This window comes from Bison bison, unplaced genomic scaffold (genome assembly GCF_000754665.1).
Source record: "Bison bison bison isolate TAMUID 2011002044 unplaced genomic scaffold, Bison_UMD1.0 scf7180017864371, whole genome shotgun sequence".
NCBI classification, from domain to species: Eukaryota; Metazoa; Chordata; class Mammalia; order Artiodactyla; family Bovidae; genus Bison; species Bison bison.
The window spans coordinates 10,852,659-10,869,472 of record NW_011494943.1 but is presented as its reverse complement, the minus strand read 5'-3'; the positions used below and the strand labels follow the sequence as shown (position 1 = coordinate 10,869,472).

General features: G+C 46.8%; 1 protein-coding gene across 2 annotated transcripts in view; it reads right to left on the bottom strand.

The window, feature by feature from the left end:
* The window catches only part of CCDC40 (coiled-coil domain containing 40), a 44,029-nt gene extending 27,221 nt beyond the window's left edge, over positions 1–16,808 (bottom strand). The window contains exons 1-10 of one of the 2 annotated variants that reach the window (XM_010856282.1): positions 16,530–16,805; positions 16,152–16,272; positions 14,614–14,677; positions 13,762–14,178; positions 10,715–10,847; positions 9,396–9,559; positions 8,542–8,625; positions 8,245–8,464; positions 1,747–1,904; positions 1,426–1,548 (exon numbers count right to left, since the gene is read on the bottom strand). In XM_010856282.1, coding sequence (XP_010854584.1) covers positions 1,426–1,548; positions 1,747–1,904; positions 8,245–8,464; positions 8,542–8,625; positions 9,396–9,559; positions 10,715–10,847; positions 13,762–14,178; positions 14,614–14,677; positions 16,152–16,180 — 1,392 coding nt within the window. In that variant the 5' untranslated portion in view covers positions 16,181–16,272; positions 16,530–16,805. Of the gene's footprint in view, positions 1–1,425; positions 1,549–1,746; positions 1,905–8,244; positions 8,465–8,541; positions 8,626–9,395; positions 9,560–10,714; positions 10,848–13,761; positions 14,179–14,613; positions 14,678–16,151 lie in introns of both variants that reach the window. The other variant, XM_010856281.1, reaches the window with a different exon arrangement.
* Positions 16,809–16,814: the final 6 nt, after the last annotated feature.

Here is a 16,814-nt window from a genome sequence, read left to right as displayed (position 1 = left end):
CCCCCACCTCCCCCCCCCACCCCCTGGTTCTGGGTGCAGAAAGGCAGGAGGAACGAACGTGGGATGGCCCTGTCCTGGCAGGACACAGCCAGCAGGGAGCGGTGGGAGACACAGAAAGACGCAATGGAAGGAAAACGACAGTGTCGTGTGTGTGTGTGTGTGTGTGTGTGTGTGTGATCAGCACAGAGCAGAAACGTGCGTGGCAGATTCTGGATTGATTTTCAAAATCTCTTCACACCACCAAACTTAGTGGTATGATGCTTAGAAAGCCCTCTCCAACCCAGGACTCTACAGATATTTCTTTTTCTTTCTTCTGGTATAGCTTCCCTCATTTCAATAGTTGAATTTGTTTTAGTGTGTGGTATGAGGAAAAGATGTGATTTTTTTCCCCAAATGATTAACCAAATGTCCCAACACCACTGGGCGCATAACTCACTTGCTCACCATTAATTTACAATCCATGAAATTTCTATTCAAACGTTTCCTTGATTCTGGGCTCTCTCACAGGCTCCCACAGCCTACCTGTCTGTCCCTGACTGCAGTAAGTCATTATTTTAGCCACTTGGGCTTCATAGTATTTAATGTTAGGGGGGTACCCACCATCCTGGTTTGTCCTGGACTCCCCTGGTGTTAGCCCAGAAAGTCTCATGTCTCAGGAAACCTGTCATTTCCGGGCAAACAGCCTTCATGAACTTTCCTCCCTGGACAATTCTCTGCTAGTCCTCTGAATTTATATTTTAGGTAAACTTAAGAATTGCTTTGTTAACTAAAGAGCGTCCCTCTGCCGAGATTCTGATGGGCATTCATTCTAGATTAAGTACACTCATGGGTTGGTGAGAACTGGGCACTTTCCCATGTGGACCCACATATGTTTGTTTCTTTGTTCGAGCCCACCCATTTGTCTTTCCTTCAGCGAAAGTGTGTTGTTTCTTTCATGCCATCACTGCATGTATGAAATAGATGGTGATTCACAGATTAAAAAGTGACAGCAATTTTGGTTTCCAGTGCCAGTCACTGAACTTGGCGTCGCATTGAGCCTGGGCTCTCTCTTACTTGCTATGGAATGGAGATGTGGGCACTGCCCAGGTGTGCCAGCAGTCCAGGCTGAGAATGGTTAGGGAAACTTCAGCTCTCCTTGAAAGAGGTCTGCTGTTGCTAAGAAGCTTGCTAAGGATGTCCCAGCAAGCAGGACAGAATGTCCCAGCTTCTGGGACATCTTCTAGTCTGTCACTGCTACGGTGAGAGTAAGAATACCGGCCATCAGTCAGCTGGTATCATCACCGTGGGTCAGTCAGGTGCTCTGAGATGCTTATGAGGACAGACAGATGTGCAGAGGGTGGGCCAGCTAACTGAGGGCTCAGTCAGTCTCTCAGTAGGCATGCAGGCACTTCCCGGGCACTGCCAGATGGCATGGGTGATGCTTACCTCACTCACTGCTTTCCTGAGCATCTGAGTGTCTTTAGCCTGTGCGTGGTACTGGGCCTCGAACAGGGCGGTTTGTTCTTCCAGCTGGTTGGCTCGGGTGGTCAGCTGGTCCACGTGCAGGTCCTAGAAGGGCAGAGATAAGATGCATGGTGAGACAATAAGAGAGAAGACGCATGGTTGGTCCCCACCAACCCAGACCCATGTCAGCGATCCCAGGCTGGACACGGCTCCCCCAGGGCTGCGGTATTCAAACATGGGCAAGGCTGATTGGGAAATCCAAGGGGTAGCTATCGTCACGTGGGCATCGTCTTTGCAGAATACCTGCTGCTTCTTCTCCAGCTCGGCCCGCATGCGCTGGGCTTCTGACTTCTTCACGACTTGTTTCATCACTTGGATGTCGTCACGCACGTCCTGGTCTATGTTCTGCATGTAGAAGAGATGCAGAGCCAGGGTCTCCATCTCAGTTTGCAGAGCTGCCACTGGGAAGAGAAGGGGAGGGTGTCCCAGCATTGCATACAGACCAACATGGACGCAGCACCCCTCCCCCCACTGTGGGATGGGCCTGAGAAACAGCCTTAAAACTACAAAGACCTGGACCATGCTGTCAAAGACCTTACAGTCTATTAATAGGTGGAGAGACAGAATATATGACCAACCTAGACAGCATATTAAATGGCAGAGACATTACTTTGCCAACAAAGGTCCGTCTAGTCAAGGCTGTTTTTTCCAGTGGTCATGTATGGATGTGAGAGTTGGACTATAAAGAAAGCTGAGCACCGAAGAATTGATGCTTTTGACCTGTGGTGTTGGAAAAGACTCTTGAGAGTTCCTTGGACTGCAAGGAGATCCAACCAGTCCATTCTAAAGGAAGTCAGTCCTGAATACTCATTAAAGGACTGATGCTGAAGCTGAAACTCCAATACTTTGGCCACCTGATGCAAAGAACTGACTCTTTGGAAAAGACCCTGATGCTGGGAAAGATTGAAGGCAAAAGGAGAAGGGGATGACACAGAGGATGAGATGGCTGGATGCTATCACCGACTCAATGGACATGAGTTTGAGTAAACTCCAGGGGTTGGTGATGGACAGGGAGGCCTGGCGTGCTGCAGTCCATGAGGTCGCAAAGAGTCGGACATAACTGAGTGACTGAACTGAACTGATGCCTATTAATTGCAACACGCCCTCCAACTCCCAGCACATGTTAGAGATTCTTCATGTCCAAGGATGTTCTGAAACAGTGTCAAGGTGATGAGGCCTTGTGTAAATTTTACAGATTTCTTACCACGTGGAGTTGGCAACGTCAGGTTCGGTCCTAAATCCCCTGGGAGAAAAACCAGCCTGAAGGGGGGGCTGAGCACCACTGAAGTATGGGTTCCTTGTAACAAAACTCTCATGAGATGGATTTATAAGCTAAAACATCAGCTTATTTAGGGAGATAAACTTCCACCAGTAAGTAACTGTTCACTGGTGTAGAGTGTTCCTTATTCAGTGTGTAGATCCAAACAGAAAATCGATTTATAGATCAAAAGGCTGCTGGGTGAATATCATATTAGAGTCAGGTGTTTCTGAAGGATGGACTTAAACTTGACAAACACATTTTTTTAACATCCAAGATGATTTAAAAACTCTAACACTAGAGAATTCTTTCGGTCCCCTGTGGATAAGAATTATAGGGGAGAGGAACGGAGCGGGTACAGGGAAAAGACGGGGGAGTTCGGTACAAAGAGTGGTTGCTGGGTGGACTGTAGGAGTGTATCTGGGGAGAGGGTCTTTAAAGAGGTCATTAAGGTAAAATGAGGTCACTAGGGTGGGCCCAATGACTGGTGTCTTTAGGAGAAGAGGCGGTTAGGACACAGACACATAGTGGATGAGCCCCTGTGTGGACACAGGGGAATGATGACTGTCCACAAGCCCAGGAGATTGGCCTCAGGTAGAACCACCCTGCCAACACCTTGATCTTGTACATCTGGCCTCCAGAATTACAAGAAAGCAAACTTCTACTGTTCAAGTCGCCCGGCCTATGGCCCTTCGCTATGGTAGACGGTGCTGAATAATTCCCCCCACCTGAATCAGGGAGCTTGCCCACCCTTCCTCCAGGGCACTCACTTCTTCCCCCTCTTTCCTTCTTTCCTGGCTGAGTGACTGAGAGCCAATATTTCAAATTTTTTTTATTAAAAAAAATTTTTGTTCATTTATTTTATCTTTGTCTGCACTGGGTCTCTGTTGCTTCAAGCAGGCTTTTTCTAGTTGCGGTGAGGGGGGCTGCATTCTAGCTGCGGTGCTCGGGCTTCTCATTGCAGTGGCTTCTCTGTAGCGGAGCATAGGCTCTAGGGCCTGGGGGTCAGTCGTCGTGGCTCAGGGACTAAGTTGCCCCACGGCATGTGGGATCTCCAGACCAGGGATAGAACCCATGTCCCCTGCATTGACAGGCAGATTCTTTACTGCTAGACCATCAGGGAAGTCCTCAAATATTCTTTTTAATTTGTATTCTTGCAACATTAGTGAAATCAAGTCTGTTTTCACAGTATGAAGACCGGCTGCCCTTTTCCCTTTTGACTTGCCTACTCATACCATCACCCCTCTTCTATAGCAGGATAGTAGTCTCACCTATTAGGCCTTGAAGGGCCCTTCCTGTAATAAGACAGGGTGGGCAGAGTCTTGAAAAGCCCCCGTGAACTCTGCCCCTGGTGTCACTCCTGAGATCAGGTTGTGTTTTGGGGCAAAAAGGGTAATTATCAGACGGGCCTGACCTCAGCAGGTGAGCCCTCTAGAAGCCGAGTTTTCTTGACCTGGTGTCAGAAAAGGATATGCAGGGTCAACAGGCTTTGCTTAGCATGAAATAGGAGTCTAAGTGTTCCTTTTTGGATGGTCAAATGAGCGAAAATATTTAGTGATTTTAAAGTGCAATCTGTACGTTCAATTTGCAATAAACAGATTCCAGATAAACTTCCTGGAACCCCTACCCTGCACCATTGATCTATTTGCCCGTGTTTTCCCCGTGAGCCATTTTGTTTCTATTGCTGTAGACTGATACAGTGCTTTGATACCTGTTGGGACGATATTCCCTCATTACCCTTCTCTTTCAAAATTTTTTGGATATTCTTACGCATTTAGTATTCCAAGGGATCTTGAAAATCAATTTGTTGAGAATGGAGAGTTTTTAAGGTATTGCTCTGGAATAATTTCTAGCAAGCATTGATAAGGGGGAAAAAGCAAGGAACAGAGTGGTGGGCATAGTATACAGCTACTTGTGTAAAAAAATAGAAAAAAATACCACACCTTTATAACTTTGCTTTTATATACAAAAATATCTTTAAAAGAATACACAAGAATCAATCATACCATTGTGACTCTGCAGAGGGGGCTGAACTGGGCCAGAGGGAGACTCCAGAGAGCTTCAAGTTTGTATTATTACTCCTCAAAAATAATAATTAACCATCTTAAATAAATTCAAGCTCACCCAAACATCCCATTGTGGATTTTAACTGGACTTGCAGTGAACTGCTTATTAATTTAGAGAAATAACATTTATATATTCTGCATCTGCCCATCCCATTACATGACTGTTGCATTTATTTAAATGTTTTATATCCTTTAGTAAAGTTTTATTGTTTTTCTTCCGATAGGTTTGCTTGCTTCCTTTTATTTATTTATTTGGCTATGCTGGGTCTTCCTTGCTGTGTGCGGGCCTGTTCTAGTTGCGGTGTGTGGGTTTTCATTGCGATGGCTTCTCTTATTGCAGAGCACGGGCTTCAGGGCGTGTGGGCTCAGTCACTGTGGCACAGGCTTAGTTGCCCCAATGCATGTGGGATCTTCCAGGGCCAGGGATCTAACCCATCTCTCCTGCCTGGGCAGATGGATTCTTAACCACTGGACCACCAGGGAAGTCTGGTTCACTTGCTTCTTATTAGACTTATTCCTAAGTATTTTATGGCTGTTATAGATATCATGGATGAGATTTTTACAATTACATTAATAATTCATAATTGGATATGACTGGTAGAAAAGAAAATTATAACTCTGGTATTCAGTTACTTTATAGATTTCTTATTACTTTTATTTGCTTCTTTTTCAACAGTAATCTTGAATCTTCTAGGTAAACAATCATACCATTGGTGGAGAATGAGTCTCATGACATCATATCCAGAATCTATACTTTGTTTATATTTCCTGTTTTCTTTCATAGCTGGAACGTCCAAAACAGTGTATCCTCATCTCATTCCTTACGTTAGCTATGATCACTCCAGGGCTTTCCACTGAGTAAAACTGTCTTATCAGTTGCTGATAAACACTTACAAAGAAATTTCCTTCTACCCTAGTTTAGGATGAATAATGAGTTTTATTCAAACATCCACTGGGCATCCACCCAGAAAATCTTTTTGTTCTCTCTCCTTTAAGAAAAAAGTGCAATGAATCAGTAGATTTCTTAATTTCAAATTATTCCAGAATTAAGCCCTCCTTCACTAGGAGCTATTTTTTTCTTTTCATATATTGCTAAACTTAATCTTTTGTTGCTGAGCACAAGTTTAACATTTGCTAATATTTTATTTAGGATTTTCATATCGTGTAAGTAGGATCACTATGTTTTGTACACTGGAAGCTTTTTCCAGTAAGGATTATACTGAGAATTATAAAACAAGCCTGGGAAGCATTTCCCAAAATTTCCACCCTCTGGAGGGTTGAATAACATAGGGAATGTCTGGTTTTGTCCTGTCTATAATCCTATGGCATTTCCCTCCCTTTACCTTTGGAATTTAAAAATTTCACCAACTATGTCTGGGCATGTTTATTTTTTCTTCCACCCACCTGGCCCTACATGAGTCTTTACACCTGAAAATCCATCTTTCTTGAACTCATGCAAACATTTTCCTCTGATGTCATTGGTTAATGCCCCTAATCTCCTGGAATTTCTATGTTATGGATGCTGACTTTACCAGACCTACATCCATGTCTTTTATCTCTTTCTCAGAATGTCCATCACTTTGGGGTTTTGCTCTGAATTCTGGATAGAATTCCTCACACTGGACTTTCAGTATACAAACTCAGTTGCTCAATTTTCAGCAGTGCTGATTTATCTATTTTGTACTTTTTTGGGGAGGGGGGATGATGATTCTATTTTTTAATTCTGAGTATCCTTTTCTCCAACAGTTGGTTTTCATTTGCCTGGTGAGATAGCCTCTAAAGTCTCACGTCAAACACGAGTTGGCACATGCTCAGTTTCAGAACCCGATGCTCGTCTGTGGAGAGGTCTGCTCTCCTGTTTGGGGATTGCTGCTGTGGACTCACACTTGGGTGTGAAGGTTACTGACTGGTGGGTTTCACCTCCCTCCCAGGTAAGGTGGGCAACCGTAGACACTGTCCAGAAGCAAAGGCCCATGTTTCACCTACAGGACAGGGCAGTGGCAGCACCTGGTGGGCAGGGCTGGGACCATCACCCAAATTGTTTAGCTCAAAGAAGGGAGAAATGGTGCTGTGAGGTGGGTCCTTGCTTGGTGGAACAAGCTCTGCTCCTGCTCCCTGGTGACCTCCAGAAAGGACACAGTGTCCATAAAGACAACTGGATCTTTCCAGAAGCCCATCTGCGCCTTTAGCCTCTGATGGGGGGTCCTGGTGGGCATGATTGCTCCTGTGTGGAGGGAGCAGGGGACCTGTGTCCTCTTTCAAAATGGTCTAACTTCTGTTATAACTGGAGGATGTGGCTCCACTGTTCTAGTGTGAGTGCCCTGCTCTTCTCTTTTTTGGTAAAGTGAAGTCTCTCAGTTGTGTCCAACTCTTTGTGACCCCATGGACTGTAGCCTATCAGGCTCCTCTGTCCATGGGATTTTCCAGGCAAGAGTGCTGGAGTGGATTGCCATTTCCTTCTCCAGGGGATCTTCCCGACCCAGGAATCGAACCTGGGTCTCCCGCATTGCAGGCAGACGCTTTACTGTCTGAGCCACTAGCGAAGCCTTCTCTTTTTGGTAGATTCTGTTAACTTGGTGATAATCAGGGAGGAGTGCTCTCTAAGTGAGCACTTCCCCAACTCTGTCTGGAATCCTCTCCTACATTTCTCAGGGTCCAAAATGCTTCTTTCCATTGACAGTTGAGATACAGGTGTGATTCTGTTTTCTTTCAAATTCTTTTAGGTTACTTCCCCCATTATAATAGTCACACAGAGGTGACAAAGAAAGTCGGAAACATGAAAAACACAAAAACTGAAATAATCTGCTGTGACCATGCTGTTCACTGTGGCCCACTGCCTCTCTCTGTGCAGGGCTTTGCTCTGGTAGGAACAGTGACTAGTCCTAGCCCCGTGGTCTCTTCTGCTCCAGAGTCACCTGCTCCCCTTAACCTGCCACACAGCCTGGGGCTGCAGGGCTCTGGATCATGGGTCCCTGCACTCTGGGTTGGCCTCACCTATACCCCCCCACCTGTTTAAACCCTGCCCATCCCCACTCTTCCCTGCCTTCTGGAGACCCTATCTTCCACCCCAGCAGCCCAGCAGCCTCTCCCACTTTTGCCTCCATAAACCCAACCTGCCGGCTTTTAGTGTTTGCTGCTTTGCCTAATTAGGTGCATTTTAAGACAGGTCTTTCCTTCCCAAAAAGGATGGGAATGCCTCCAGGACATGAACACATCTTGCCTTTCATGATATCCTACAGTGGCTCAGGGTCATGACAGCACATGGGGACACCCCTTGGGGTCATGATGGCACTTGGGCCACCCCACCAGGTTGCAAAGGTATTCAGGGATTCGATGGCAGGTGAGGATCCCCTTAGGGTCTCTGTGGCATGTGGGGACACCCCCATGGACACTTGCAAGGACTCAGAGCTGCCTTACGCTTTTTGCGCTCCTCGTTGGCGGTCTCACAGGTCTTGGCGTACAGCAAGCGTACCCTCTGCAGCTCCTCCTCCTTCTGCTGCCTCGTGCACGCAGCAATGGAGTGGCGGTCGTGACTCTTCTCAAGCTGCATCTGCAGGCGGGCCAGGTGCTGCTGGACCCCGTAAAGGTTCACCCCCAGCTCCTGCCGCTGGACTCGGCTTTGCTTGGTGGCCACGCTCTGCACCAGAGAGAGAAACTGGGTCATGGAGATGCAGGAGGGAGCACAGCTGAGTGGGAGGTGGGACAGGTACGCACCAGTTCTTGAAGTTCCAGCCTCAGTTTCTCTATCTGCCGGTTAAGATAGCTCTTCAGGGCAGCCTGGAATCTTATCATCAGGGGCTAGAACAATGGAAAAGTATAGCCAGTTACTGTCCTGTCCCCTCCAGGGCTTAGCCAGAGCTCTTGGTGAGGTGGAGACAGAAATGACTTTCATACTGGGTGCTCCCCACTTCTGCCCAGGATTCTTACTTCAGAAGTCACTTGTGGTCTCACTGAAGGCACTGAAGGACCTGAGTGCATATTTTGACAAAATGACAGGATAAGCTGGGGTGGTGGTACTGGTTTAATCCCCAGAGCTGAAGGGCAGTGATGAGCAGAGCCTTGGATGCCAGCACCAAATGAACCTTGAGCCCCATTTCCCACTGCAACTTTAGCGTCAGTCAAGACCCGTCCTCCCGCCTTGCCAGAGCTGTGGGACATGCCAGGCGATGGCTCTCAGTGGAGGTCACCTTGCCCCCGCCCAAAGTCTGGAGACATTTCTGGCCATCACAACCAAGACGGTGCTGCTGGCATCTGGTGGGCGGAGGCCCCGGGGATGCTCCTCAGCACCCTACAGTGCTCAGGAAGCCCCCACCACAAAGAGAGATCAGCTTCCAGTGACTGAGAAATGCTGAGTCTGAGTGAATGAACCTAAAGGGAGAATACACTTGACAAGGTGGCAGCCCAAACCCTGCAGATAAACTATTCGGGGAGCAGATGAAACACAGCGCAGCATTTGCTGGGTAAAAGGCGGGCCGTGGAGGCTCCAGGCAGAACAGGGCAAGTGCAGCAGTGTTTCTAAGTCCATCTTCGTCTGTGTGGGGCAAAAGCAAAACCCGCGAATGTCTTACGTGGTCTGGGTCCAAGACCACCAGCTGGGATCTGTCTTCTTCCGCCTCATCGCTGCCCTCAGATTCCACTGTCTCCACCAGGCCCCCTTCTTCCACCATGCTTAGCTGCTGGATCCTGTCCAGGAAGGAGGACGCGGCTCCCTCCCTGGGGTGGGTGTCGGGTTCTAGGGGGACAAGTAAGGGGGGAACAGCAAATGTTATTGAGGAGTTAATAGAGTGCTTATCTGGGGGAAGTTCATCAGAAAGCTAAATGCCCAGGCTTGTGCAACATGAGGGAAAAGAGAAAGACAAAGCCCCCGTTGGGTTAGGGTTCACAATGCTATTAATAGGGTCTTCTGCTCATGAATTTTCTGCTAGCTAATTCAACATATTTTGTAGGAATGATTGAACTTTAAAGGTAGACAAGAAGCAAACACATTTTGTGGATCCCTTTTAATACATAAATAATGAACAGAAAGGGGGCTTCTTAATGATGGAATAGATTTTTTTTTTTTAAGGAAAACAACTGATACGATTGAAAAGCAATCAGTGAGGCTCCAGTTTCAGCTTTTCTTCCTTCCTGGGCTGGAGAGACCCTGTTTGGTTTCTAACTCATTTAGATGAGTGCTGTCTGCAGGTCACTTGTAGGTGAGGTGAGGTTTTGTTGGCTGGGTCATCCGCACACCACCATCAAATGGAATACTTGTTGTTGCTGTTGTTTCGTCACTAAGCACTATCTCCCAGAGTTTGCTCAAACTCATGTCCATTGAGTCAGTGATGCCATCCGACCATCTCATCCTCTGTCATCCCCTTCTCCTCTGGCCCTCAATCTTTCCCAGCATCAGAGTCTTTTCCAATGAGTCAGTTCTTCCCATCAGGTTATATACAATATAAAACAACCCAATCTGCTTTCTCATGTACTCAACACTGGGATACCAGAACCAAGTGGAAAGATAGGGGTGTGCCTGAAAGCACCTTGGAAAACTCAGCCCACAGGGACATGTTTAGGGCCGAGCTCCCCTCTGAGACCAGAAGGCAGAGAGGGATGTGTAGCCAGGGCCGTGTCACCAGATTTTGGTCCAGGCTTGGTTCTGCCACTTACATGGGTAAGTTACTTAATGACTCTCATGGTCTGTAAAATGGAGAACAGTTCCTACCTCACCAGGTAAGTGAAAAGATTAAATTAGATAAAACAGAACAAATGTTCTACATGTCTTATCCATTTCTGTTAATGACATTTTTATCTTTAGACTCAGCCCAACAGGAAACGAGGTAACAGGGGGCGAAGGAGTGGGAGCCCTTGCACAGAAGGGGATGGGAAGTGGCTTGTCCCGTAGTACCTGACTCCGGGGCAAAGGGCTCCTCTGTGCCCGGAGGCAGCTCGTCAAGACCCAGGGATGTGTCGCTGCTCCCTGGGCTCTGTCTGAGGTGATGCCCAGCCTCCAGAGGAAAGACCTTCTGCTGGAGTGCTCCCTGGGATTGTATAGAGCAAAAACAACCAAATCTGAATTTCTGAGGGTTTAGTCAGGACTGAGGCATTATTCAAATTTGATTATTACAGTGTTCAAAATTTAACACAGTTGGTAAAGCAATAGAAAATTGCTTGCATATCACTTGGCTTTTGTAATCGTCAAAACAAAAAACACCTACCTCCAACCCAGTGAGGGATTTAGGAGTGGTCTCTGCCCATCTGGATCTGTAGCAAAGTGTAAACACTGAGGCATGGGCATGTGCTGGATGTGAGTTTCTTTATTCCCAAATGCTGCCCTCCCCGAGGCTGGTAAACAGTATTTCTGAAAGCCTGAGGCCCGGCCAGGGTCTCCCAAGAGAGCTGTTTCTTCTCTTCTTTCAAACAGTTTCACTTTGGGGACATTTGCAGAAGAAAATGTTTTCCCAAACACCTGGCTCCGTTTTAACTCTAAAGGGGACTCTTGCAATGATTATCGTTGACAATAACTACTGCTGCTGCTGAACTGGTGAACATGAGTAAGGGCAGACAATGACCCTGCACGGGACCCTGCAAGGTGGATGCCAGTCGTTTCTGTCTCCTGCAGGGGAAGCAGTTCATGGAAGCTGAAGCCCTTGCTTAAGTTCGCCTAGCCAGCCAAGGGCTGTCTCAACGCCCAGCTCCTGCTCTTTCCAGCTGTTCTTCCTCAGGTGATGCTGCTTCTAGAAATGACTTCTGAGGCATCCAGAACCACAATGACATTCATGGGAGCCCAGAGTCCAAAGCCTACTTCTGGGGGGTCCAGAAAGGGCTTTTCTTAATGACCACACTGGTGACCCAGCAGCTCCCACTCCACAGTTAAGTTACTTGAGCTGGGAGGAGGGAAATAGGGTTCGCTCTTAGGGTTCACTCTTAGAGTTTGTCTCTGCCCTTCTGGTTGATCAAATTTGGAGACTGTTTCCCAGTGAGTTTTCTTTTTCTTGTAAAGTAAGAGGTTTTATTAAGATACCAAGCCATACTGTTTTTTTTCTCTCATACCAATCTTCTTTTTAAAAAGAATTATTTATTTACCTATTTATTTGGTTGCTCTGGGTCTTAGCTGAAGCATGAGGGTTCTTTAGTTGCAGCATGTGGAATCAACCAGGGATTGAACCCGGGACCCTTGCCTTGGGAAGGCAGAGTCTTAGCCACCGGACCACCAGAGAAGTCCCCCAGGTGAGTTTTCTAGAAACTAGACTTGAGGATGCAAACTGGGTTTACAGCCCAGCAAGCGACCTATACTTTGGTACTCCTGGCTGTGTGTGTTTGTTTTTTCAGGCATGCCATGTGGCTTGTAGGATCTTAGTTCTCTAATCAGGGATTGAACCCAGGCCCTTGGCACTGAAAGTGCAGAGTTCTAACCATTGGACCATCTGGAATTCCTGGTCCTGGCTATCTTATAAAGGAGGGCACTGTTCAGTTGTTAAAATCTTACAAGTGGTTTTGATATCCACTTGTCATTTGTAGTCATAACGCTTAATTGTGGTTCATCAAATATTGAATCATGTGATTCTCCAAAGTTATCTATTTTAGCTTTCACAGGGTGAGGAGGAACTTCACAGTTCAGAGCAAGCATAACTGCCATCATAGCTGCATGCCTCTGGGTAAGGAAGTTCTTTGGCTCCTCAGTTTCCTAATCTGAGCAATGGGGATAATAATAGTTCCCACCTAATGGGGTTGTTGTCACTGAGACAACACATGTAAAGGGCATGGAAGTGTCCAGCCCAGAGTATATGATGAATAAATATAATGTCTTCTCTTCCTGCCCTACCCCTCGCTTTCCTTCTAGAACAATCAAACCTAAAGCCAACAGTGGAGTTGACCCAGTATGGGGTGATGAGTCTAGACAAAATGAGGAAGGTGGGTTCCAGAGACTGTCCCCAAGGTGAGACACAGGCATCAGGCCTGGGCCTGGCAAGGAAGGTCTTGGCACGGAGAGTTACAGTCCAAACATTTGGGGGCTTGCCCATCAGTAATGGACAAGCTGAACTGAGGCACGGCCTGATAGAACACCAGGAAAACATGGCATCCTTCCGTGACATTCTAAACCTGGAGACCTGAAAATACCAGGCAGAACCAAACTGAGGGACCTTCTACAAAATAGCTGGCCTGTGACCTTTAAAAGTGTCAAGGTCATCAAGGTCAAGGACAGATTGAGAAGACTAAAGAGACGATACAGCTGAAGGCAGCAGGCGATTCTGAAGTAGAGCTCTTCTATAAAAGACATTACTAGGACACTTGGTGAAGGAAGCCCGAGGTGTATTTGGTAATGTAACACATTGATTTTGATAATTATCACATGGTTGTTTGCGGAAAACATATATGAAAACATTGGGAGGCAACTTACTGTCAAATGCTTTTAAAAAACATTCTTAAAAGTTCTTTAAGGTACTCCAGTTTTCTGTGTGTACTTGATTAAAAAGTAAAAATAAGCCTATAACAATTATTATCCACAGCTGCACTGTCCAGTCTGGTAACCACTTATAACTGTTGGATATATACATTTAAACTAATTAGAATCCTCAAAAGGTTAAAAATTCAGTTTCTCTATCTCCCTGGCCACATTTTAAGTGCTCTATAGTCACATGTGACTAATGGTTACCATACTGGACAGCGCAGATAAAGAGCCTTTTCATTATCATGTAGAGTTTTACCGGACGGTGTTGCTCTAGAGACTGGACACCTGGATGCCCTTACGTGGAATGTTTACAACCTGGGTTTGGGAACACAAAGGAGGGTTCAGAAACTCTTGGACTATGACAGTGGCTCCTGAGACTTAAGTTTGCTAAGACATTTCTAACAGGCATTGCCATGTGAATTATTTATAGTGTACCCTGAGTTCCTCACATAGATTTACAAACCTCATGAGCAGTAAAACACTATAGACCTCAGGCTACTCACCTGGTTCATTTGCTCAGACAGGTCTAATACTTGCTGGGAGCTCTTTGTAGTGATGAACCCCATTCCTGTGGATTTGGATGGGTGGGGGGCCTCTCTGTCCTCAAGACCCATTTCCCTCCTTGTTCCTTCATACAGGGGTGTGAGGTCAACTTCATCTTCGGGCCCCTCCCCAAGACTGATGTCTGAGGAAGCCAGATCTAGAGAACTGACTTCCCCTTCAGGGGACGTGGCTTCCAAATCAGATTCTAATTCCTCTTCTAATTCAAATTCCTCTTCCATTTCCATTTCCCCTTGGCTTCCTCCATAGTCCCCCTGGGCTGTGACTTCCCCATCATTTTCAATTTCCCTTTCGGAATGCTCTGTAGCACCCTCAGCTTCTTCACTTCTCTGGTCATTGCTCTTCTCTATTGACGATACCTGTAGTTATGAAGCAGGAAAAAAAAAAATCAGGAGACAAAGTGTAAAGGATCTTATGAGATTTTATCCTTAATAAGGTAATTATACTGATGGGAAAACTGCATCTATACACTCTGAGCATCGCTAGGAGATTATGTTTCATAGTTTAGCTGATCTACTCTGTTTTTTCTATTTTTGGTAATTATTTTGCATCCTTTGTTACAGGAAATGAGCTCTGAAAAACTCAGGGCGATCTAGGTGTGGGATATCCAAGGCATTCTTGACAAGCCATCAACACTTCAGAAGGAGGTAGAAGGAAATTAGGTTTCTCTGCAACTGAACTGAGTCTGTTCCAGAGCAAGGTCATAGGATCATCATGCAATTTTCTTAAACAAATCTGAACGCTAATTCCTAGTAAATACAGCCTAGACTAATTCATCCCATAAGGAATTTTACCTTGCCGCCTTCAACATGCTGGTCCTCTTCTCCTTCAGAAGGCGATTTGCCGCCCAAGTGAGACCTGGTGGCGGAGAAACAGTTGAACAGTTTCAAGTAACATCTTTCTTTTTCTTGGCATTTATCTCCTCCTTACTGTCTGTATATCTAGTTATTATATTTACTTGTTAATTGTCTGCCTTCTCTCTAGGCTGATGGCCATGACTTTGTCACCAACACCAGCACTAGACCATGCCTGTCACATGGCACAAGAGTCACTCCAAGAATGAATGAAAAATGCAATGATTGAAACATTTAAGGAACAGTACAAGTAGATTATGCTAGAAAGTCACTTTAAATACACTTGTGTTTGTGACAAAATGGGGAAAATAGAAAACAAAATAAGAAAATTGCGCAAAAAGGACAAATACTCTAGAAACTTTCAGTTTCCCCGTAATTTGGATAGTACAAGAATGTCACATTCTTAAAATTGCTTTTTTTCTAATTAAAAGTTAAACTAATACAGCAATATGTGACACAGACAATGAAAATCCCCTGTGACTTCTCTCCTGTTCAAGATAACAAGACGTAATAGTAAGAGATTTAAGGATATTTTTTATGTATTATTTTTTACTTTTTAGATATTTATTTGGCTGTGCCAGGTCTTAGTTGTGGCATGTGGGATCTTTTTAGTTGTGGCATTCCAACCCTTACTTGTGGCATGGTCTAGTTCCCCGACCAGGGATCGAACCCAGGCTCCCTGCTTTGAGAACATAGAGCCTTAACCACTGGACCACAAGGGAAGTCCCAAGGATATCTTCTTTCAAATATTTTTCTGTGCATTTAAAGCCACCCATCCACCAAATTAGAGATCACACTATATACACTGTTTTGCATTTAATCTTTTCATTTATTGTAATCTGGACTTTTCCATGTCAGTAGACGCAGACCTACCTTAAAAAAAAGAAAGAAACAATACAGCGGTGTCCAATGTGAAAGGTAAATTTTTAAAAATAGTCTCTATCTTTTTAAACAAAGTGTAAGAGAGCAGAGGCCTGGTGGTCCTGGGTTTACCTGACTACAGCCTATTTGTGTGCTCAAGGCATTCACGGTGGGGCTGCCTGGCCATACTGAACCCAGTCCATCACCTGCCACCTCCAACCCCGGTGAGGTTGGGCTGGTCTCCCTCTCACTGACCTCGCTGGGCAGCATCCAGCACAGAGACCCCTGCTCTCAGGGCTCTGCAGCAGGGATTACCAAGCATCGTGGTTGCCATGGTTACTGTGGACTGAGCAAGTCCCGGGTTTCAGAGAAAGGAGCGCCCAGAAAAGGGGGAAAAGGGAGGATACGGGAGAGGACAAAGGGACGCGAGGTGAGAAGGCAGAAGGGCGTGCAGGAATGTGGGGGTGACCGGGGAGGTCAGGAAAGGCTCAGAGAGTGGGGAGGCAGGGGTACAGGAGAGGGGAAAAGGTCATGGAAGGGAAGGGGTGCGTAGGGGACTATGGGAAGGGGGAGGTGTGGGGGCAGCTCCGAGGCCCCAGATCCCTAGGCCCGTTTACCCGCCAGCGCCGCCGTCCGGCTCCGCCATCTCCAGTTGCTATGCGACGCCGTCAACATCCGGCGGGCAAGGACCACGCGCGGGGCTTGCGGGGCAGGAGGCCTTTGTGCCATTTGTGTACACTAGAAACACAGAATATTTAACTCTGTAAATGTATTAAAGGATAAATACGCATATTCTCCATCTCTAAGTCCGAGCTCTACCCCGCCTGACTCCTTTTCTGTAAAGCGACAACCGTGTCAACGTGTGTCCTGCCGGCCACTCTGGAGCCCCAGGGGCTCGCGCAGGGCACCCGGGAAGCTGGGGACATGGGACGGCCAAGTGTCCTGAGGATGGCAGGAAGAGGCGGGGGGGCGACGGGGGCCGGAGCCGGCCGCACCTTCGGGGACCGAGCCCCCGCCTAGTGCCTGCCTGTCCATCTCCAGACCTGGGGGGCTCAGTACCCCCTTCCCAGGGTTCTTGCGAAGAATTCATGGCAGAAGAGGGATGCCCCGTGGCCTCCTGGCGGGTGTTGTTCTCTTCCTATCTCAAAATAGGAAAAACAAAAGCAGAGGGTGGGACAGAGAGGGCGAGCGCGCAGGTGGGACGTCCCAAGGGTCCTGCCTTCACTCCGGGGGCGTGGGGCTTCCCTCTGGGGCAAAGTCCCGGGGCCGGAGGCCCGGGC